The 21,772-nt window shown below is 45.4% G+C and overlaps 1 protein-coding gene across 6 annotated transcripts in view; it reads left to right on the top strand.

Annotated features, from left to right (window-relative positions):
* Nucleotides 1-21,264, top strand: part of MARF1 (meiosis regulator and mRNA stability factor 1) — a 40,558-nt gene extending 19,294 nt beyond the window's left edge. For 3 of the 6 annotated variants that reach the window (XM_079946020.1, XM_079946018.1, XM_079946019.1), the window contains 14 exons: nucleotides 1,137-1,373; nucleotides 1,499-1,618; nucleotides 2,323-2,501; nucleotides 3,796-4,016; nucleotides 4,775-4,917; nucleotides 5,475-5,608; nucleotides 6,716-6,918; nucleotides 7,596-7,823; nucleotides 11,235-11,465; nucleotides 13,735-13,947; nucleotides 15,144-15,204; nucleotides 15,288-15,413; nucleotides 16,788-16,958; nucleotides 18,667-21,264. In XM_079946020.1, the coding sequence (XP_079802146.1) occupies nucleotides 1,137-1,373; nucleotides 1,499-1,618; nucleotides 2,323-2,501; nucleotides 3,796-4,016; nucleotides 4,775-4,917; nucleotides 5,475-5,608; nucleotides 6,716-6,918; nucleotides 7,596-7,823; nucleotides 11,235-11,465; nucleotides 13,735-13,947; nucleotides 15,144-15,204; nucleotides 15,288-15,413; nucleotides 16,788-16,958; nucleotides 18,667-18,911 (2,512 nt within the window). In that variant the 3' untranslated portion in view covers nucleotides 18,912-21,264. Of the gene's footprint in view, nucleotides 1-1,136; nucleotides 1,374-1,498; nucleotides 1,619-2,322; nucleotides 2,502-3,795; nucleotides 4,017-4,774; nucleotides 4,918-5,474; nucleotides 5,609-6,715; nucleotides 6,919-7,595; nucleotides 7,824-11,234; nucleotides 11,466-13,734; nucleotides 14,249-15,143; nucleotides 15,205-15,287; nucleotides 15,414-16,787; nucleotides 16,959-18,666 lie in introns of those variants that run through there. The other 3 variants (XM_079946021.1, XM_079946022.1, XR_013831695.1) reach the window with 3 other exon arrangements.
* The last annotated feature ends 508 nt before the right edge of the window (nucleotides 21,265-21,772 follow it).

Here is a 21,772-nt window from a genome sequence, read left to right as displayed (position 1 = left end):
TTAGAGGAGAGGGAGAACTAGAGAAAGGGCAGAACTGGGTGGAATGCAACCAGGGACAGGAAGCCGGTGAGAACCCAGAGGCCAGAGTGTTATCAGGAGGGTGTGGATGGCCTGAGAACATGGTGTGAGGTTTGGGGTGGAGGAGGAGGAGGCCACTGGTGACTTGAGAGCCAACTCTGAAGAGTCCTGTGGAGACAATCCTGGAGGGAAGGGGATGGCAGACTGGATGGTGAAACAGCAGAGGCAACTCCTGAGAGACGAGCTGTTTCCATTATAGGGAAGACGCGAGAGCTCCAGACTGAGTGAAAGCACAGAGAAGACTGGACATAAGTGGAGTGGGGCAGTGTAGGGGGTGGGGGCTGGAATTTGAGACTGGTGTTGGTCATGGGGCGATCTGAGTGTGTAGGCAGGGCACTGGGAAGAGACCATTGGAGCAGCTAACATTTAATGAGCACTTACTCTGTGCTAAGCTGTCTCCATACATGCCACATTTAATTCTCACGTCAGCCCTGTGAGGTAGGGATTGTCACCCCATTTTACAGATGGGAAAACTGAGGCCTAGATTGGTTATATAACTTGACCAAGGTCACATAGGTTGAGTCAGAATTTGAACTCAAATCTGTCTTCAGATCCTGTGCCTTTAAGCTCCAAGTATGAAAGACACAAGTCAGGGTGGTGACTGGGGAGTCCAGTCTAGTGTAGGTCGGGGGCTGAAGCATAGGGTTAGCTGAAAAGGGGTATACCTCGTCTGGGGAGAGGAGCAGAGATGGTGAGAAGTATTACAGAGGGATTTGGAAGTGAAGGGGAGGCCAAGGTGAAATGGGTCATGGCTGATAGTTTTCCATCTCAGAAAATTAGGTGAGGCATTTACAGAGACTTGTGGGGTCGGAGGCTAGGTGCCAAATGATATATATAATCACTGTAATGGGCAATGGGCCAGGGATGACTGGAAGGGAGTGCCAAGCATCACTGGTTTGATGGTGAATAAATTTATAGTAGAATTATCCCAGTTTTACTTTTCAAAGAGACAGGGGAACCATTCTTGGTTATAGAGCTTTATCTAAACAGGTCAGGAATTTCTGTACAAAGAAAAACGTTCTCTTTAAGTCAGCATCTCTCTCTTTCCTTGCTTTTAGGTTTGGACACAGGTTGAATGTGTCAGATTTGTATAAACTAACAGACACAGTCGCAATCCGTGAACAAGGAAATGGCAGACTGGTGTGTCTCTTACCCAGCAGTCAGGCCCGCCAGAGCCCCTTGGGGTCTTCCCAGTCACATGACGGCTCCTCAACAAACTGCAGCCCAATTATATTTGAAGAGTTAGAATATCACGAGCCTGTCTGCAGGCAGCACTGTCCCAATAAGGATTTCAGGTAGATTGCCCGTTTCCCTTGAGAAGTAATCCTTTTGTAAAAGGTCGTGGAGCATCTGTTAGAATTACCTTGGGAACGTCTTAGACCACTGAGAAATGTCATCTGTTTTGTTCTCTTTTCGGCAGTGAACATGAATTTGATCCAGACTCTTACAAGATTCCTTTTGTGATTCTCTCGCTGAAGACGTTCGCGCCCCAGGTTCATAGTCTTCTGCAGACACACGAGGGCACCGTGCCTTTATTAAGGTGACCGTGTCAAAGCCATTGTGACACCTTAGTCCTCCTCTTTATAGAAAGTCCACCACCTGCCTGCACCTCTCCCCAAGCACGCACTGTACCAGGCTTCAGCCTGACGTTTTTAGGTACCACTTGTAGTCGAAGTGTATCTGAAATGGGATCCATTCACTCGATATTTCAACAAGAAATTGTGTTTGTGCTGAATTTTAGAAACATCAGCATGAATAGGGCAGATTCTTCTCCACAGAGAAAAGATTATTAGAAGTGCTCTGCACAAGTACTGCGAGAGAGTGCACGGTCTCAAATAGTTGTAGATTTCAACATTTGTAGGAGAAAAGTATTCAGAAGTCCTTTCAGCCACACCATGGGCCACGTGGTAGGCTTAATAGAGGGGCCAACACAGAACCAAGTTGCCTTAAAACCACCGAACTGATATGTTAGAGGAGGTTGAACTTGCAACCCTGTTGCCTTATTTTTAACCCCCTCTGCTAGAAAATTGCCCAGGAATTTTTGATACCATCAGAATGCATCAAAGAGAGAAATGCCACAGTGATTGCCTCTCTAGGACCTTAATTTAACTTTGAAACCCAGATCATGGGCATCTTAACAGAAATTATTTATTAATGGATGTGTTAAAATAAAGGCAGGCGTCTGTTTGGCAAGTGCTTTGCTTTTCCATTATTTTAATTAACCTGTTTCTCCCCCAACTTCAGTTTTCCAGATTGTTATGCCGCAGAGTTTGGTGAACTAGAAGTAGTACAGGAAAACCGAGGAGGGGGTGTTCCCTTGGAACACCTCATCACCTGCGTGCCAGGTGTGAACATCGCCACTGCACAGAATGGCATCAAAGTAGTTAAGTGGATTCACAACAAGCCCCCGCCTCCAAACACAGGTAGGTTTCAGGTATTTGGTCCAGGCTGTTGGCTTTTCTCTTAAAGAGCAGCACTGTTTGCCTGTCATAAAACACCGTGGGTGTCTCCTTTGATCTTTTAAAAACTCCAGAGTGCTAAAGGTTTGGCAGAGCTAGACTTTTGGAAAGTACCAGCATAAATTATTAAAAAATTTAAAATCCAAGTTCCATAGTTACAAGTCTCTCTAGTTATCTAATTTTGTAAAGGTTTTTTGGCTTGCCCTTTAAAAATAGTTTTAGCTATTTGAAGGAAATATCTCTGAGTATTTACTTGGGAAATTTATTTTGATCAAAATTTATGACTTTGATCAATGTGAAAATAGATTTAACTCTAAATGTAAGGGACTGGGATATTTGAACCGAGATTTGGATGAGTTTCTGAGCTCTGGCACCCCCTGAGTTGCAGGTGTCTAATCCTGCTACCTGTGCACAGCACTGTGAATTGTTGCCTTCATATCTACTCTCACTTCTCTTTGGCCCCCAACACTTCCTCCTTTTCTCCTCATCCTCTTCTCCTCCCACCTCCCCCTTCCCTGTAGGAAGAAAGGTAAGGATAACAAGCGAGCTCTGTTTGTACCAAAGCTTCTTCCTACCTTTCCCCTCAGGCCTACACCCTCCCCATCCTGTCTTGTTATGCTGCTCCCTCCTTTCCCCTGTGTCATTAACCCACTATCCCCTTATAAAGGTTTCCATCTGATTATTTACACTTGTATAAATAAAATAATTAAAACTTCTTAATTAGATGAACATTCAAGATAATTGCAAAAACCTGTTTCTTAGTTTTATCTCATGCTAGTTTTACATCACTGCTTTCCATAGTTTCCTAGACAACATTTGCAGCCCCTCTCTGGGTTAATTAGGCCCTTCTGGGCTACCTGCATGATGACCATTTATAACTTTGTTTCTATGGGAAAGTATGTTAGTGACCAAGTTACAAATTGATCTTTGACATACAACCAGTTTATAAGCTGGAAACTACCTGTGTATCTGCACTTCCCTTTTAAGTTCACACTATGGTGAACCATGCTTTGCTTTGGCAACTTGACTTCGAGAAGTAGTGGGGAAGCATTTGCCAGCCTGTAAAGAAGTTGGGCTAGCCTGTTGGTTATAGAGGACCTGGGTTTAGCAGCTGAGAAGTAAAGCGACTGTTTGGTCTTGTGTGCTCGGTCATTATTGAGTTCAAGCATGGGAATGCAAGGTTAGTTACTTTTCTTTCATCGGCTGCAGTCATGCTTTATCTCTTGTGCCTGTTCCTTTTTTTTCCCCCCATATTTAGATCCTTGGCTTCTTCGTTCTAAAAGTCCTGTGGGTAACCCCCAGCTGATCCAGTTCAGTAGAGAAGTGATCGATTTACTGAAGAGCCAGCCATCCTGTGTCATACCGATTAGTAATTTCATCCCATCTTACCACCATCATTTTGCAAAGCAATGCCGGGTATCAGACTATGGATATTCCAAGCTGATCGAATTGTTAGAAGCAGTGCCTCATGTGTTGCAGGTAAGGAGTGCTAAGAGCTTATTTGTTTAACAGTGGAAATGTTCCTCCGTGGCTTTGGCTATCTCCACCAAAGAAACAGGGTAGCTGGTAACTTAATCCCTAAGAAGTCAGCTCAGAGCAAACATCCTGTAAAAACTTCCTTTATACACATGTTTTATACACGATGTGGCTTCTCAGTTTTTCAGAAAGCTGTGAGTTTCCAAAGGAACTCCCTAAGTGCACCGAGGAGTACTTTCCTTCTCATCTCTATAGACTGCCCTCCTTCCTCCTAGCAGAGTCCTCTCCAGAATTGTTCCCTGTTACACAGGAGCTGCTGTAACGCGGGCTTACCTTTCTTATGAAGGAGTTCAAGACCAGTTACTGGGCTGGAGCCTGACAGTGCTTCCTAAGGAGTCTTTGCCTGTTAACTTAAGGTGTTATAATAGCTTCCCACTTGTAAAAATGGCCTGCAAAACTTGAGCTGTCTTTTAAAGACAAAATTAGTTGCCCAGGCTGATAACATACTTTTTATTTCTGTATTCATGACTATTTAGGAAAGAGTGTGCAAGGAAAAAAGGGTCCCAGGCACGTGAGCAGTTGTTCATTCTGACACCTACGTTTTGTTGGTCTGTGTGTTTCAAAATGCAGATATCATACGTAAAAGGATTTGTTCTCTGAGAGTGGTAACAGAGAGAGAGAGAGAGAGAGCACCATCAAAAAGAAAGTCAGAATCTGCCAGGGTCTCATGAGTATAAATAACCAAAGTGTTTGGTTTGCAGATTCTTGGAATGGGCTCCAAACGCTTGCTGACCCTTACCCACAGGGCCCAGGTGAAGCGCTTTACTCAGGATTTACTAAAACTACTCAAATCCCAAGCCAGCAAACAAGTCATTGTGAGAGAATTCACGCAGGCTTATCATTGGTAAGTTGATGAAAAGGGAAAAAAATGAAAGCAAATTTTATTTTATTTTTAGTTTCTGCTTTATGACAAAGTGAATCAGCTATACATATACATATATCCCCATATCTCCTCCTTATTTTTGTCTCCCTCCCTATCCCACCCCTCTAGGTGGTCACAAAGCACTGAGCTGATCTCCCTGTGCTATGCGGCTGCTTCCCACTAGCTATCTGTTTTACATTTGATAGTGTATATATGTCCATGCCACTCTCTCACTTTGTCCCAGCTTACCCTTCCCCCTCCCCGTATCCTCAAGTCCATTCTCTAGTAGGTCTGTGTCTTTTTTCCCATCTTGCCCCTAGGTTCTTCATGACCATTATTAGTTTTTTTTGGACTCCATATATATGTGTTAGCATATGGTATTTGTTTTAAAAATGATAGCAAATATTTTAAAACACTTGTTCTCCCAAATTTAAAATAATCATCTAACTTCTCCATTTAGCATTCTTTTGGAAAACTTATAAATTATTTTAGCAAATGCTACTTCTCATTCTTCATCCATTTCCATGGTTAAAACCTAGGTGTTTCTCAAAGGACTGGGATGTCACCGAATATGGTGTTTGTGAGTTGATTGATATCGTATCAGAGATTCCAGACACAACCATCTGCTTGTCCCAACAAGATAATGAAATGGTGATTTGTATCCCCAAAAGAGGTATGTGACTTAAATTTGCTGAAAGAAAGTTGTCTGTCTCAGTGGTCATTTTAACATGGAATCATACAAGGGATGCACTTTCCCACTCCTTCTCTGTGATTCCTGAAGATTCCATGGAAAGTGCAGCATGAAAACTGCTCTGCCAGGCAGTGGATCCTAGCGTCCTCAAAGTGGGGAAGCCACTTGTCAAGAAGAAAACCAGGCTATTTTTTCAGAATTCATTCTAAGGGGAAAATAGGGCGTAACGAGCACTTTCTGAAAATGTGTCCTTCAGCCTGTCTCTGGCTGTTTATGCTGTAATTATCCACTTGAGTCAGTTACCCTGGCTGTTGCTTGTCTCTTCTTTTTAACTCTGAGATAACACACTTGAGAAGGAAAGAAGACTCAAATGGATGTTTCATCTTCCACGTTTTAGTAGTTCCAGTTGAGGTCTGGGGTGGGAACTAGGACAGAAAAATTAAATCTACACACAGTCGTGTTCTCCCGCCCTTATCAGTCAGTGGGTCTTAAAATGTGCTCTTGCAGAACACTGATGTCCATGAAATCATAGTATTCCAAAGCTAAAATGACTAATGCCAGTCTTTTCATAATTCTAATTTAAAATTTAATAGAAACAGAAATCTAAGTTTAAACTTTTCTCTCCTGTGTTTTTGTTAAACTTTTGGTGCCTGATACTCTTTGCTGCTAGCAATTTTAATGAAGATCAGATGAATAAACAAAGCATGTTAATATCCAGAAGTGTGGTTTAGTAAAATAATTTCTAGATTAGTTTTTTAAGTACAGAGACATGTATGTGTGTCATGTTCATATATGTGGAGTGGGTGTGGGGAGGTGGAGGGGCTAGAGGAATTATTTCTAGTTTGTAAGCTGAAATTATATAGGTGTGTATTTGTGCGTATGTGTATCATGACTTCCTGGTGTTCTGCCCTTGATTGAATTTGAAAACCATCTGGAAAGAGAAGAGTGTGTTTGTTTTAGGTTGTGTGTGTTTGGAAGGCAGAGATGGTATCTCTTGTAACCAGTGCATAGGACTAACTACACTAATAATGTTAAGCACAAATGGATAGAAGAAGATTGTGGTTTATGGGGTTTTTTTTTTTTTTAAAGAACGTACCCAGGATGAAATAGAAAGGACAAAACAGTTCTCCAAGGATGTTGTAGATTTGCTGCGACACCAACCCCATTTCCGGATGCCCTTTAATAAATTTATCCCCTCTTACCATCACCACTTTGGCCGGCAGTGCAAACTCGCATACTATGGGTTTACCAAACTACTCGAACTTTTTGAAGCCATACCTGATATTTTACAAGTAAGTGAAGAAATTCTAATTATATCTTTCAGAAAAATATAAGGGGGAATTAAAAAAAAATTTTTTCAGACCTGTTTGCCTGGGCAGTAGGGAGTTATGAAATAGGATGAAAATTTGAAATACTTCAGTCAGAGAAGCTGTGTTGTTGGCTTCTTAGTATTTTTAGGTAAATGTGGTTTTTCCTTCAATAAAGAAATCATTCTTCAGGTTAGTTTTAGGTTATCTGTTGAGAAAAGGATTACATAGTTTGTTTCATAAACTGAATCTTCTCTCATGAGCCCCGTGTTTTTCAGATCTCTTCTGTTGGAGGTGGGCATGAGTGCATGAGGTGATGCAAATGCTTGGCTGTTAAGTCATCACTAAGTTAAACCAGATTTCTGTTGTTGATTTTTATTACTATTACCATCTTTGACCCCTGCAGTGCTTAAAAATTTTTTTTGTGTGTGGTAAAATACCTACCTGCCCATTTTTAAGTGTACAGTTCAGCAGTGTTAAATATGTTCATATTGTTGGGCAGCTAATTTCCAGAACTTCCTAATCTTGCAAAACTGAAATTTGACATCCCTTAAAGAACACTGAAGTGCTTCTTAGTTCCTAATTGTATATATTTTATGCCATTTAATCCCGTGAACAGTCATAACTGGTTCTCCCTTTCCTCCTCCTGTGTGTTTTCCAAGGTATTGGAATGTGGAGAAGAAAAAATCCTTACTTTGACAGAGGTCGAACGGTTCAAAGCTCTAGCTGCCCAGTTTGTTAAACTCCTTCGGTCCCAAAAAGATAACTGCCTTATGATGACAGATCTGCTTACAGAATATGCTAAGACTTTTGGTTACACATTTCGTCTCCAAGACTACGATGTCAGTTCAGTTTCGGCTCTAACACAGAAACTCTGCCATGTTGTAAAGGTAACATTTTTTTTTTTTCCACGTAGTAAGACTTGCAGTGGCATAATCCTCATTGGGATGTTTGTGTGTGATTTAGCATTTCTGTATTTACACCTTGCACTGCTTACTGTTGTTTCACAACTTGTGTTTTTAATACGTTTTTGGGTAATAGGAGATGACTTGGGTTTGGCAGTTTAGATTTTTGGTCTTGCTTTTGTGTGTCTTTTAGTGGCGTCGCCAAAATAATGTCTTTGTGAACATTTGCGAAGTCGCCAGTTTATCCCAGGGTGTTTATTCTTGGGTGTCTCAGTCTCAGTCCTGCTGACCTGAAGTTGGATCCTTGTACACAGATCTTTGTCTCCGAAGTTTTGGGGAGACTGAAATCACAGCTCTCCTTTCCGGATTCTGACTCACTTATGGAGTAGGTTTAGGAGCAGGCTGGGGCTCAGAGTTGCCTTGGTTGCTGGAGAGGCCGGACTGGAGAGGGTGACTGCCTCTTCTTCCCCAGCCTGTGCTGAACTGACCCTTGCAGTCCTGGGCAGCGCAGCTGAACAGTGTGCAGGCTGCGTCCACCACAGGACCAAGAAAACTCACTACAAGGAGGAAGAAGTGGAAGGAAAATGTACGAAGTGGTGGCATCGCCAGTCACAGGTCTGGAAGGAGTCTGTTTCTATGCTGGGCAGTTAGAGGAGGAGGACCCTTCGTGGGAGGCAGGGATGCAGAGGCCGGAGAGCAGGAAGAACACTAGGAGTGGGGAACGTCCAAGGCCAAGGACGAGGAGCGGTCGGCAGCACCAGGTGCTACTGAGAGGGCAGGTGAGACAGGACTTAGTGACCGCGGGGCCAAGCTGAGTGCAGGTACGTGGTGCTGCCGGCCGGAGCAGGATCGGCGCCAGTGATACGGGACCGCAGCCGCACTGAGTGGGCTGAGAAACGAGGAGACGGCGGGGGCAAGACATTGGCAGCTGGTGACTAGACAGCTGTTCAGTTTGTTTGCTTGTGAAGGAGAAGAGCAGGAGACTGCGGGTCTGAGCCAGCGAGTGCTCGCTGGCTGTTCTTTCCAGTCGGGGAGCCTGGGCGTGTCTGAGAGCTGCGGAGAAGGCTCTCTTGGAGAGAGATTGATACACAAAGGCCAGAAAGGGTGGTGGGGTGAGGGTCCTGAGGGAGCCAGAGGCGTGGGAATTGGCATTCAGTGGAAGGAGGGACAGCTCTGACGTTAGTATTTTGATAAAAGGGAAGCGGGTAGGGTGGAGGCGGATGTAGGGGAGTTTGATGTGTGTCACCAGGAAAAGAGGGAATTACCTTCCCAGAGCTGTTCCTCTGTCAAGTACAAGGTGAGAGCAACTGCTTAGAGAGAGGGAGAGAGAGACGGGATTCCAGACTGAAGAGCTGAGAAGGTCTGAATTGTCAGTGGTGAGCAGGAGAGGGGCCTGATCAGGGAGGCCGTAGGGGTGCTGGGAGCGTGGAGCTCCCCGGGGCTGAGTGCACGTAGGTTTCCTGTGGAGACAGTGGAGATGTGGCTGCTTGGGTACAGACTCAGGGAAAGCAGAGCGTTGGGTTCAAGGTGGGATTTTGCCAGATGGGTGCAATGAAAAGACATAGGGAAAAGGAGTGTAGCTAAGAGTATTGACAGGAATGTTCATGAATTAATGGCCTATCAGTGCCAAGATGGATAAAAGAGGAAAAGTGAAGAAAAGAGAGGGCTCGTGAATCAGGAGGAAGTAGGAGTCCATGCTGGCAAAGTTGAAGAAACATAAGAATTGAGCGTTCGGATCGCCTTCTTGTCTCCAACCCTGGCATCTGCTTCAGGCAGGACGTGTGGGAGGTTCGAATGAGTGATTCTGGAAGTGGGCCGTGACAAGGTCCCCAGTGTGGCCTGGGGTGGGGTCTGGAGTGGAACTGAGTAGAAAAGAATGTCATTGGAGATGAGAACTTAGAGGAGCTGAAGGCCCTGGTGTGGGACAGGCCCCCTGGATGTTCATTTGCTCAGGGTGATGGCAGTTGGAGGGCTTCGGTGGATCGGAAGACTAAGCCATGACCGCCGACTGTGATGAATAAGGGCCGATGACCGGGATGTGAGCATTAAAGTGGGAAAAGATGGGAGCGGCTCCAGCTTGCTACCCTGGTTGCACATTGCGTGCGGTCTCCCGGGGAGCTTCTGGGAAATACTGAGGCCTCTGTGATTCTTATAGAATGAGGCCAGGTGTGCTCTGAGCCTCAGAGCACAGATAAGCTCGTGAGGTGATTCTAATGTGTAGCCTGGGTCGAGAATCAAGAGATGTATCTAAGTAGCATCAAGCAGGTTTTTATTTTTTCTTCTTAATAATAGTCTGGGCATCTAAGAAGATGACGCGGACTCCCCTGGGCTTGTATCTGTTGATTGATTAAACCCCAGGTCTGTGAGGAAATCCGTATTGTGAATCTTCACAGATCAATAACCACGATGAGTGGAGTCAGGGTTGACCCACCAGCCTCCCGCCCTGGCTCTGGGTGGGCGTCGGCTCCAAAGACAAACTGGTACTGAGCTGGCTCCTCAAATGCCACCCACCCTCTGCCTCCAAGGGTCCAAAGCCCCTGAGCTTGACCTGTGGTCCTGGCTGGAAATCAGATAAAGGGGAAAACAGCCGTGATAGTGAGCAGTGGTTCACCTGCCCAGGCCTGAGCAGCCTGTGTCCTGAAGCTCTGCCTGCTTTCACTCCCATGATGGCTCACTTCACAGACACGGCCCCCCTCCCACCCACACCATGCCCAAGGCCTGCAGGTCTCAGCCACCAAATGTTTGTTTCTTCACATGCTTCACATGCTGTTTGGTCCCCAAATGATAAGCTGTGTCTCTTTCACAAGGTTTCCCTCCCAATGCACTTAATCAGTTAAACCCTTTATCTCCTTGAGAATCTGAAAAAAATCGAGAAGTAGACATATAGTCAGACATGAAATACCAGCTTTTTTTCAAGTGCTTATGGGTTATAAGAATGCAGCTTGCCCTTGGACAGAGAAGGCCTTGTGTCTAGCCCCTGGGACACACACGTGGGGCAAGTCGACTGCAGAGCAGCTCTGTGGAGGGTCGCCTGCAATCTAACCATCTCCTGCTTTCGGAGAACACCAACCCTTAATTCACAAGCTTGGGCCAATGGATGTCAGCTGGCTGGTCTTATCTCCTTCTCTTGGGAGAGCAGTGGTGTTGATGGAAGTTTCTGGTTATGGACCAGCAGGGAGGGAGGGAGAGAATGACTTCTGCTGCAGTTGCTCTGAAGTGTTGATCTGGGGTCCCAAAGAAGCTACAGCAAACCCACTCACTTTACTTCAGTTTAAGAGAAAAACTTAGAGATTTTCCTCTTTTGGTCTCGTTTGCCAAAGTGAAACTAGATGAACCAGGTATGACCCAGGCTGTCTCTCTTGAGTTCTGAAAAGTTTGCATTCTTGTTCTTCCCAGGTTGCTGATATGGAATCTGGCAAACAGATTCAGCTGATCAACCGCAAGTCTCTGCGTGCTCTCACTGCCCAACTGCTGGTATTGCTGATGTCTTGGGAGGGAACTGCCCATCTTTCTGTTGATGAGCTCAAGAGACACTATGAAACCACCCACAGTACTCCTCTCAACCCCTGTGAATATGGGTTCATGACTTTGACCGAACTTCTGAAGAGTCTGCCTTACTTAGTTGAGGTATGAATGGTAATGGTTCTGGAACCACCATAATGAAAACTGTCGTATTGGGTATTTATAGATCACTAAATGGTCTAGATTAGACTGATTGGTCATTTTATAGACAGACAGAGGCATTGGCAGGTGCAGGCACCCTGCCCAAACAAGTGACAAGCCAAGATGAAAGCCCTGGCCTCCAGATTCTTAGACTGGGGTGCCTTTTTCCTGTACCAGGCTAGATTCTGCTGCTGTTACCTCTTTCTGAAGGAGATCGCTTATGTGGTGGTCTGTCAGTCAGATGCAGGGCAGAAAGGAAGGTTGACTGGCTGGTCACCAGGTGGCCTTTCAAGAATCACAGTTCGGGGGGACTTTCCTGGTAGTGCAGTGGTTAAGAATCCACCTGCCAATGCAGGGGACATGGGTTTGATCCCTGGTCTGGGAAGATCCCACATGCCGCGGAGCAAATAAGCCCATGCGCCACGACTACCGAGCCCACACGCCTAGAGCCCATGCTCCGCAACAAGAGAAGCCCGCGCACCACCACGAAGAGTAGCCCTGGCTCGCCGCAACTAGAAAAAGCCCGTGCTCAGGAACGAAGACCCAACGCAGCCGCCATAAATAAATAGATAAATAGATAAATAAATAAATCTTAAAAAAAAAAAAAAAGAATTGCAGTTCGGGAATTCCCTGGCAGTCCAGTGGTTGGGACTCCATGCTTCCACTGCAGGGGGCCCAGGTTCGATCCTTGGTCAGGGAACTAGGATCCCACAAGCCGCGTGGTGCAGTTTAAAAAAAAAAAAGGATGATACTTCAAGATTAGAAGAATAGTAAGAGAATACTGTGTGCAATTGTGGGACAACAAATATAAAAACCTAGAGGAAATAGGTAAGATCCTGAGGAAAAAAGTTAAATTGACTCCAGATTTTTAAGAAGTTAAAAATTAGACCAATTAACACAAAAAAGACTGAACGTTATTGAAATTTTACCACTGACAAAAGGCACAAGGACCAGATGGTTAAGAACTGGGTTTTAACTCACCTAAAAAATAACTCCAACTTTTTAAAAACCACTTCTAGATCACTTGGAAAAAAAAAAAAAAGATGGGAAGCACACCACTTCTTTTATGAAGCCAAAGTAACTTTAATACCAGTCCTCCAAAAGAAAATGATTCTAAATAGAATATTAACTAAATAAATCCCGCAATGTAAGAAAACACTGATTATACCATTGTTATCATATAACCACGTGACCAATAATTAAATAATTTTAAAACTCTCTCCTTGGCCAAACAGTCTCCCCTGAGCCACTTTCTAGACTACACTTTGTCTTTGGGCCCTGCCCTTATCCTTGATGGGCCCACATGGCCCAGTTTTAGAGAGAATCTCCTACCCTTGGTATCTGATCACCCTGGCTTACCTTCTGCAAGAATCCTGTTAGGTCAGTTTAACAAGAATTCCCCCTACCCTGGATGTCCCTCTCCCCAGCCCGCCTTGGCTATAAGTCCTCACTTTTCCTTGTATCTGAAAAGGACACCTACACTTATACCCTGTTGCAATAGTCCTGAAGAAAATCTGTTTTTTCTACTTTAACTACTATCCAGCTCTGGTTTTCTTTCACAGTATCAAATCGAACATTTTCTAAACTCTGTTAATTATATATTATATGAACACTAGTTCTAGGCAATATTAGTGGATGTTCTAGGCAATATTAGTGGATGTTCCTGGACCAAAGGCTTTCCATGGCCAGCTAAGGCTGGGAAAGATCTGTTCTCTAGGAGATCTCAGTGAGGGCATGTTAGACTGAAAGGCTTATGGTAAACAGATTTGCTTACTTGAGGACAAAAGGTTTTTGTGGGGTTTTTTCCCTTTATTGCTTTTGTTGTTGTTAAGAATAGTGATGTTGTTGTCCTGCATCACGGTGTTCCTTGGGGAGATGACGTTTAGTGGCTTCGGTCCCCACTGTCTTGGTGCCCCTTTGTCCACCTAGGGGTTTGCCTTCTCTCTTCACTGCCTCCTTTCGTTTGAGATCTCAGTTTACCAGTTTCCTTCCTTTCTGACACACTATTTCGTCAGACCTCTGCTGCCTTACACCTACAAATAGAACCCGAGTTGGCTCAAGGCTATAGGCCTCTCTTGGAGGAGATCCTTGAATCAATCTCTCCTCCTTCCTGGCTTTTTGCACGTTTTCAAGTTGACTTGGCATCTTTTCACTCTCTGAGAGACCCTCACTTCTAGGATGCAGGACCAGTCACTCTGGAAGTTTCTAATGCTGCTGTTTTCTCCTGGACCAGGTTTTTACTAATGATAAGACAGAGGAGTGTGTGAAGCTCACAAGTCTGTATTTGTTTGCCAAGAACGTGCGGTCTTTGCTTCATACTTACCACTACCAGCAGCTTTTCCTTCATGAATTTTCCATGGCCTATACCAAGTATGTCGGAGAAACACTGCAACCCAAGACGTATGGCTACAGTAGTGTTGAGGAGCTCTTGGGAGCGATCCCACAGGTGGGTATTTTCTCAGTTTCTTGGAGGGTGTCCTCCTGGAGAGCCACAGGCTCACTCTCGGACAGAATAATGAAACTGCAGCATTTTGAACTGATCCTTTCAAAACATACATACCGTTGGAGAAAAATGAATGATTTTAGCATTTCTCCTTCATTCTGCAAACCTTCATTAAATTCCTAGGTGCGAGGTGGGTGAGTCCCAGACGCTGCCCTCAGAAAGGTATGGGGTAATGGAGAGTCAAGACATCTGAGCAGGTGACAGTGTGGTCAGTGCAGCCGTCGGTGGGCACTGAGGAGGACAGGTGCGGGGGATCCCAGAGCAGAGTCCTCACGATGTGTAGAAGTTAATCAACCACGTGACAAAGAGGGGAGAGGGCAGACAGTGTAAGCAGATGCAGAGCAGTGAGAAGTAGTGTGGGGCTCCCGAGCTGGAGCCTCTCAGCGAAATAAGAGCTCAGTTATGGAGGCCAAGACTGGAGAGAGGGGAGGAGCCTCGGGGCTGCTGTAGGAAGCGCCATGGGGCTGCTGTCCATGGTAGAGTTGAGAGAACCAGGAGGAGAGGAGGAGCCTGGCAAGGGGCCTGCCACTGCGGAGGCCCAGGTGAGCGCTACGCTGGGCTTGAGCCTGAGTGAAGGAAGTAGGAAGAGACACGAGGGTAGGACAGCTTGGGAGCCGAGATGAGGGACTTGGTGTCAGATGCACATGGGGGGCTCTGGGAGCCAAGGGCCACTGCTGCCTCTCTCTTGGTGGAGGTGGGGGCAGCGTTATTAGGTCGGGGCCCTTGTTTTATGGTCAGGGTAATGAGCTTAGCTTGAGGGGCGTGGGAGAGCCATTAATTCTTTTAAGGTGCATTTAGTATCTGGAAAAAATGGTAAGAGCTCCCACATGAGAACTAGCTTCATTTATATACCAGCTCTGGTGTTTGGGAGGTGATGTTTTTAAAGAGCCATAAAGAGTACTTTTTAAGCTGAGTCTCACAACTTCTAAGACTACAGCTTTTTATAAGCGGCATGTTTCTGCCAGCCTCTGTTGCTTTAAAACAAAGTGTAGAAGATTTTTTCTTGGCGTTAATTTGGTCTTTAAGTCCTAGTATGTTTAAGTATGTTACCAAACACAGTAGGTCACACTCTTCCTGAATTTTAGGGCTTATTTCCCCTCCTTTTCCACTGCTTAACCAGTAGTATGTCTTGTGTGCAGGTGGTCTGGATAAAAGGACATGGTCATAAGAGAATTGTAGTGTTAAAAAATGACATGAAAAGTAAGTAAGCCCCATCCCCTCCCCCTTCAGAAGCCGCAGTTCTCGCCCTGATCCCCCTTTGATGGGTGCTCTTTGTCTTCCAGGTCGTGTGAGTTCACTTGGTCTCCCCTCTGCCAGTCATGAAACCCGGCCCTCAGCTACCGAGCGCATCCTAGAGGTGCCCGAATCTCGCACAGCCTTGGAACTCAAACTCGGAGCAGGTGGTGACGGTAAGAGAGGAAAAACAAAGCAAAGCTGGTGAAATTTTCAGGAAATGGCTTGGGGTGGAGCTGGGGTGGTTTGAGGGGGAAGAACGACGCTGGGTCATTTTCATTCGTTAAAGGTAAGTATTCATGCATTTTCCAAAGGAGTCTGGTGTTTGGTTAAGAACAGAGAAAAACTGGCCTGCATTTGATGGCTGACCGGTTAATGTTCTTGAAGGATGTCGGCAGCCCCCATAATGACAATAAGCCAGCATAATTCAGATGTTAAAGGAAAAAGATTCTGACAGTTATTAGAATACTTCAAGATGATTGCAATGGAGTCAACTCTGCTGCCCTTGGAGAGAGAGATGGAGCTTAGCTATGAATGTGACAAGGACAAGTGGGGGCTTATAGTCAAGGAGCAGAGCAAGGGGGTCGGTGGCTGAGAAACTACCAAGAGGAGACATCAAGGTAGGGGGATTCCTGCCGACCTAAGAGGATTCTTGTTAAAGGCAGGCCAAGGACTTAGACATCAAAGGTTGGGGGTGGGGTGGGATGAGGAACTTGATCAGATATCAAAAGGCTGGGGGATTTTTGCTAAACTGACTTCTCAAGATTCTTGTCAAGACTGGACATGGCAAGGACACGAGACACAGAAGACCAAGGTCAAGGTCTGGTGGAGAAGAGGGCTTGGAGGAGCCTGACTCCTGACTAAAGTTGGGTTAGGGAGAGTCTTTGTCACAGGACATTCCTGGGAAAGACTTGATAGTAATGCATTAGTATTACTCAGAACAACATCGAGTCATCCCGATTTTATGTGGAATCTTCTGTGTACTAGATAGAAATCAACTCGCTTGAATTTTGAGTCCATTGCTAGATATAAGAATTTTATGTTCTTAAGACTCTGCAAGTTGTTAAATAGTTACAAGTGCTACTGTGCTCTCTGTTTATAGGATAATCAGCTATGTAGCATTTTACATTTTTACAAAGCACCTTAGTGTAGCTCATCCTCTCAAGCTGTCAGCACAGCCTTCAGCAGTAGTTACCTCCATCCTACAAATGAAGGACTGAAATTCCGGGAGGTTAAGTAGCTTACCCAAGAGCACTCAGCGAGGAAGTGACAGAACTGGGACCCAAGTCTTCTAATTCGGACCTTTTGCTCACTTAACTGCTTTCTATGGGTTTTTTAATTTTTCTCAGCGTTTTTTAATTGCCCCTTTGTTCCTAAGAACACAAATCGGGAGATCCTGGCTGTGGCATCTCACCTACCGAGAGTGGCCCAGACCTTTCTGTTAATGGCTTTTTTTTAAACCTTGAGTACTTCCTGACCTTAAGGAGAAGGCAGGCTTCAGGCACAGGCCGCGCAGTCCTGAGCGGAGCCCCGCTTGCTGTCTCCCCCAGAGCCCTGTCCGGTGGAGCAGGAGCTCCTCCGCCTGACCAGCGACTCCCCTGTGGACCTCTTGTGCGCGCCTGTCCCGTCGTGCCTGCCGTCCCCTCAGCTGAGACCGGATCCCGTCATCCTCCAGTCTGCTGACCTCATTCAGTTTGAGGAGCGCCCTCAGGAGCCTTCTGGTAGGAGGGCCTGTGTCACTGTGGGGTTTTCTCTGTGGATTTAATTAAACAGTAAACCCTTAATGCCAAGATGTTCACTGTTTGATGAGAGTGGGGAGAAACTCTACCTTTCCAGGCACAAATATACCTGTGAGGATTATTCAGAACCCCCTTTTCCTATCAGGGTTCCTGCTCACAGCCCGAGGTGGCTGAGGGAGCAGCAAGCACGGGAACGATGGTAGTCTTGAGGGGTGCCGCAGCTGCGCTGGGGGTGGGGACCCCACGGGAGAGCATGCAGGGGCTTCCTGGGCTGTGCTCCCCACCTTTGGAAAGTGCAGCAACTCCAGCGGCAACCCCCGCCTGTCACCAGACATACACATCACCCTCGGTCTGGCCCAGGGTTGAACGACTCCAGAGGGTACTGGGGCTCCGTGGGACTGTGAATAGGGGAGGGAGGGCACCTGTGTCTCGCGCCCCAGCTTGTGCCACAGCTAGAGGTGGCATGGGCTGCAGGCTGCTCGGCTAGGAAGAGGCAGAGCCAGGATTGAGGCCCCAGGCCTCTTGTCTTTCTGTCGTGTCCCTGGCCTCCTGAGAGGCCGGCCCACCTGCTCTGTCGAGGTCCTTCCCTTGTCGTCTCCTCTGTTGGGATGGTCCTTCCCCGCTTTGCTGACACTGCCGTCCAGGAGATGACCCTGCTGACCACAGGCCTCGGTCTTCTTAGCAGCCTTTGGCACCTTTGGCACCGTCACCCAGTGAAAGAGCTGAGGCTGTTTATCTGGAAGATAGTCAGTGAGGAGACGTATACCTACCTGGCTGTGGAGCTGGACCTGGGCTGTGGCGATGGCGGGGGTGGTTCCCCTAGAAGCATAGACTTGGTGGGAAATTGACGTTAGCTCTTCTGTGGGTGTAGCCTTGGTGTGTTTAGTGTACTGAGTTCAACCATCCCTGTGTGTCGGGGAGAGAAATAACCTGAGCGGTCCTGGCAGTTCTGTCCGTTATTCTCCCCAGCGAGTCAGCCTGAGAGCTGAGCTGAGGTTCTGCCTCCCCGCCGTCACCCTCAGCCTCTGTGTTCCTTTGGTGCGGGAGCCCCTTGCACATGCAGTGGCAGTCCAAGGTATAAGGACACATCACTTCCAAGCAGTGTCTCTGTACCTACCGCAGGCTAGTTACTTGTGGCTCAGCCAGAGAAAGAGCAGCCTGTGCACGCTCTGGGAAAAGTGGCTGCTTCACTTCCTGGATTTTTGAGGGTACTTCTGACTCTGTGCAGTTCTCCCCTTATCTCTGCTTGCCCTGCTCCCCACTCCCCCTCCCCAGCCCCACCTTGGGTGCACGAAGAGCACGGTACTCTGTCAGTGGAATAGGCCAGGGCCCCCTGGTACCAAGGCCCCTCCTGGTCTGAAGGTCTTTAGGTCACATGTGGCTTATGGGTCCTTAACTACCTGACAGAGAATGAATGGGCAGAGAAAGTGGAAAAAAATGTTAAACCACTGTGCATTGATTTGTAGCCAAAAACGAAGGTCTCTGAAGTTTTGTAATTCAAGGGAGACCTGAGATGAAGTTTATAAATGTTTGACTTACGTGACACATAATACTGGCCACAGAGCTAATAAGTAAATTATGGCATAGGTGTGACGTTTGGGGATTATTTTTTTGAGAAATGAGGAAAACTGAAAACGAACACTTTTTGTAGGTCCTAGAACTGAATGTGTTTGCTTTCCTGTATTTACAGAAATTATGGTTTTAAACCAAGAAGAGAAAATGGAAATTCCAATACCAATGAAGAACGAAAACCTGCCCTCTGATTCCAGCTCATCTGGCATCTCAGCAGCTGTCCCAGTGCCTCCCTGCCTCTCCACGGAAACCCCAGAGTCGCTGCTCAGCAAGGACCCTGTGGAAAGCCCAGCCAAAAAGCAACCCAAAAATAGAGTAAAATTGGCAGCCAACTTTTCCTTTGCACCTATAACCAAGCTTTGAGTCTCGTTTTGAACATAGAATTAGGATGGGAAAGCACTGTCTGATTCTGCACACAAAAGTGGGTTCAAAAAAACCTTTTCTGTTTTAATGAAGACCCCCTAGAAACCAGTTACTTCATCTTTAGACATATTCCATAATGTTTTGTTTCTCTTACATTGACACAGCTTTGAGCTGAATTTTTTCTTTCAGTTTTTCCCCCACTTATTTGGAAAAAAAAAATTCTGTCATTTGTTAAAGAATCCTTAATATATTTTAACAAATTTTTGTTAGTTACTATGAAGTGTAATGGTGTTCTATAAGAAGACAGCAGTGAGAACTCAGCAAGGAGGAAGTGGTTTTACTTCCATCAAGCCATGTCAGTGGTAAAATCTTACATGTAGCATAATATAGTCTCTAAGCCTTTGCTTACTGATGTTTTCAGACAGTATTAATCAAATGCATGAGGTGTCTTTGAAGCAAAGCCCGTTCTGTGATCCTGTGCAATCACAACACTGAAGGAGAATGGTGGGCGAGGCAGGAAGAATGTATTTTCTGGTTGGATGTGAAGGCTCTGGCTTCCCTGTGACTTGTAAGCGTGCCTTGTTTTTTAGTTAACTATGTCTGTAGTTGACAAATGTGGCTTCATCACAGATTTTTAAAAATGTTTCCACTTTGGGGTTCCATTTAGGAGCTTTCTAGAAAGTCAAGGATGTTTTAAGCTTCCCTTTTACGTTAAGTTCCAGTTTGATATGGGTTAGGTTAAGGAAAAGGAGATGGTCTTGGTGTCATGAATTTAAAGTCAGCATTTGAATTCCAACACACATTATTGTGTGTCGAGAGGCAATGTTGGGAAGAGAGTCTGATTTTCTAAAATATGCATCAAATGCATAAATTACAAATCAGAGCTGAGGAGGGAGGTGCTTTAACAGGAACGGTATCAATGCTCTTTCCACTAGGAAGAGACAGAAATTCTATCTATACATAGGAAGGCCAAGGTTGATCAACTTAACCTTGTATTCATAATTTTAAAGCTGGTTTTGGTAGCTGGGAAGCTTTGTGTGTGAGTATTTGTGTCTGTTAACTCAGTGTCTTTTAATAGTGTCTGCTTTTACTCTGTTACTTCTTGCTGTTGGAAGCATGTTTGGGTTTTTTTGTGGTGTCTGATGTTGGCATTTGGGAAAAGCCAGCTTTTGAGGGAGCACTGCCCTGTGGAATGACCTTCGCCTTGAGGTGGCTGAGGCATCCGGTGACAGGCAGCCTCTTACGCCTCCTGGAGAAACCTGACATTTACAATGGGTTGTATTTGTTGGGCAAAAAGGCGGATTCGTTCATAGAGCAGAAAAAACCTGTAGGCATAAGGTCTTCCACTAGTTAGATGGTTTCTTTTGGGGAAATGATTATATTTTGTAACTTCTAGAAAGCCAGAAAATGGGCTCTGATTTCATAGCCAGCATTTTGATAAAATGCCACAAAATAAGGGCTATTGAGAGATTTTTACAAGTAAGATTTTTTGTTCCCCAAATCTTTTAAATGAAGCCAGTGATTCCCAGTTCTCAGCACATGGCCCCAACCAAGATGGAACGGCCCTGGGAAAGCCTTCTAGGCATCATGGCACTCTTGAGTCCTCCCAAAGGCATTTCCTCTACCGACACAGTGTGACAGGAAGTAAAATGCAAAGGTGCACTTTTTTGTAAGAAGCTTTTAAACAGTGTGACAAAGTTGGTGTTGAGAACATCAGTGGCCTTATTCTGAGATTTCATAAGGCTGAGTTTGCACACGTGGACTTTAGTTTTGCTCGAAGGTAAAGAATGTGGACTCTAAAGATGTAAGAGGCACCATTACAAGTCACTAGGGACAGCCTCAAAGAGCAGCTTCTTTGGGCAACAGACAAAGAAGAGACTGGAGTTGTGCGCTGTGGTGTGGTTGAATTGTTCACTGGAGTCACCTGTCAGCCTGGGACGCGTGTGTGACTCCAACAATCGCTGTTTGAAGGTGTGAGAATACAGCGAAGCTCGTTGTGTTCGTAATGTACTCCACAATGGCCAGTCCAATTGCTATCTATTTTTTTTTTAATCTAGAGGTTTAATTGAATGATGTGACAGAATGATGTATGAGAATTAAGACAACGAAATTCTTTATTTCTGGGTGGAAAGATGTACCAGATTAGATTTATCTGTTTAAAAAAAGACAAAAGTTATCATCAAAACCCCCTTTCCCATCTTGCACTGTTTGTTTTGGATTGAGCTTGGGGGAAGAGATGTTTTTCTTAACTGTCTACTTTGTTTGAACACTTTTTCTGTGGTTCAAGTGCTGTTTTGTGTGTTGGGACCAAACAGTTGTCAATAAACTTTAAAAGCAAGCATCAAATTTGAGTTTTGCAAGTGAGTGTTTTGTTTGTTTGAGGTGGGGGATTGTATACCAGTCCAGTTGTGTCAGCTTCTCATCCCTTCTGAGAATCTCTGAGATGGAAAACAAATTGGTCTGTCATCTTAGAGCCTCTTTAAATTTGGCATCTGGCCCTGGCAGGTGATTGGACTATTGGCCCTTCGTGGTCAGGACCCTCCAGGGTTTCCAGCCTCGCTCCAGCTCATAATTGTTTGGGGAAAATACAATAATCACAAATACCCTCCAGTTATAAAACTTGGGATAATTCCTAGGAACTCTCTCCCTGGGAAAGAAATCCATTTTGCAGGCCACCTTGGTTTTTGTCACTGCCAAGCGTGCTTTTTGAATAGCCTATTTGAAAGAGACTTCTTTCACAGATTCCATTGTGAAGCCCTTTTCCTGAGACCACTGTTACTCCCCACCCACTCTCCACTCCCGTCTCAGGATTTTGAAAGGACCCAGAAGAGACTTGAATGTTTGGGTAAATTGCTTCTTGA

This window comes from Stenella coeruleoalba (assembly GCF_951394435.1).
Source record: "Stenella coeruleoalba genome assembly, chromosome: 15".
In the NCBI taxonomy this organism is placed as follows: Eukaryota; Metazoa; Chordata; class Mammalia; order Artiodactyla; family Delphinidae; genus Stenella; species Stenella coeruleoalba.
Note: the sequence above shows the minus strand (reverse complement) of the source record. Positions and strands in the feature narration are given on the sequence as shown.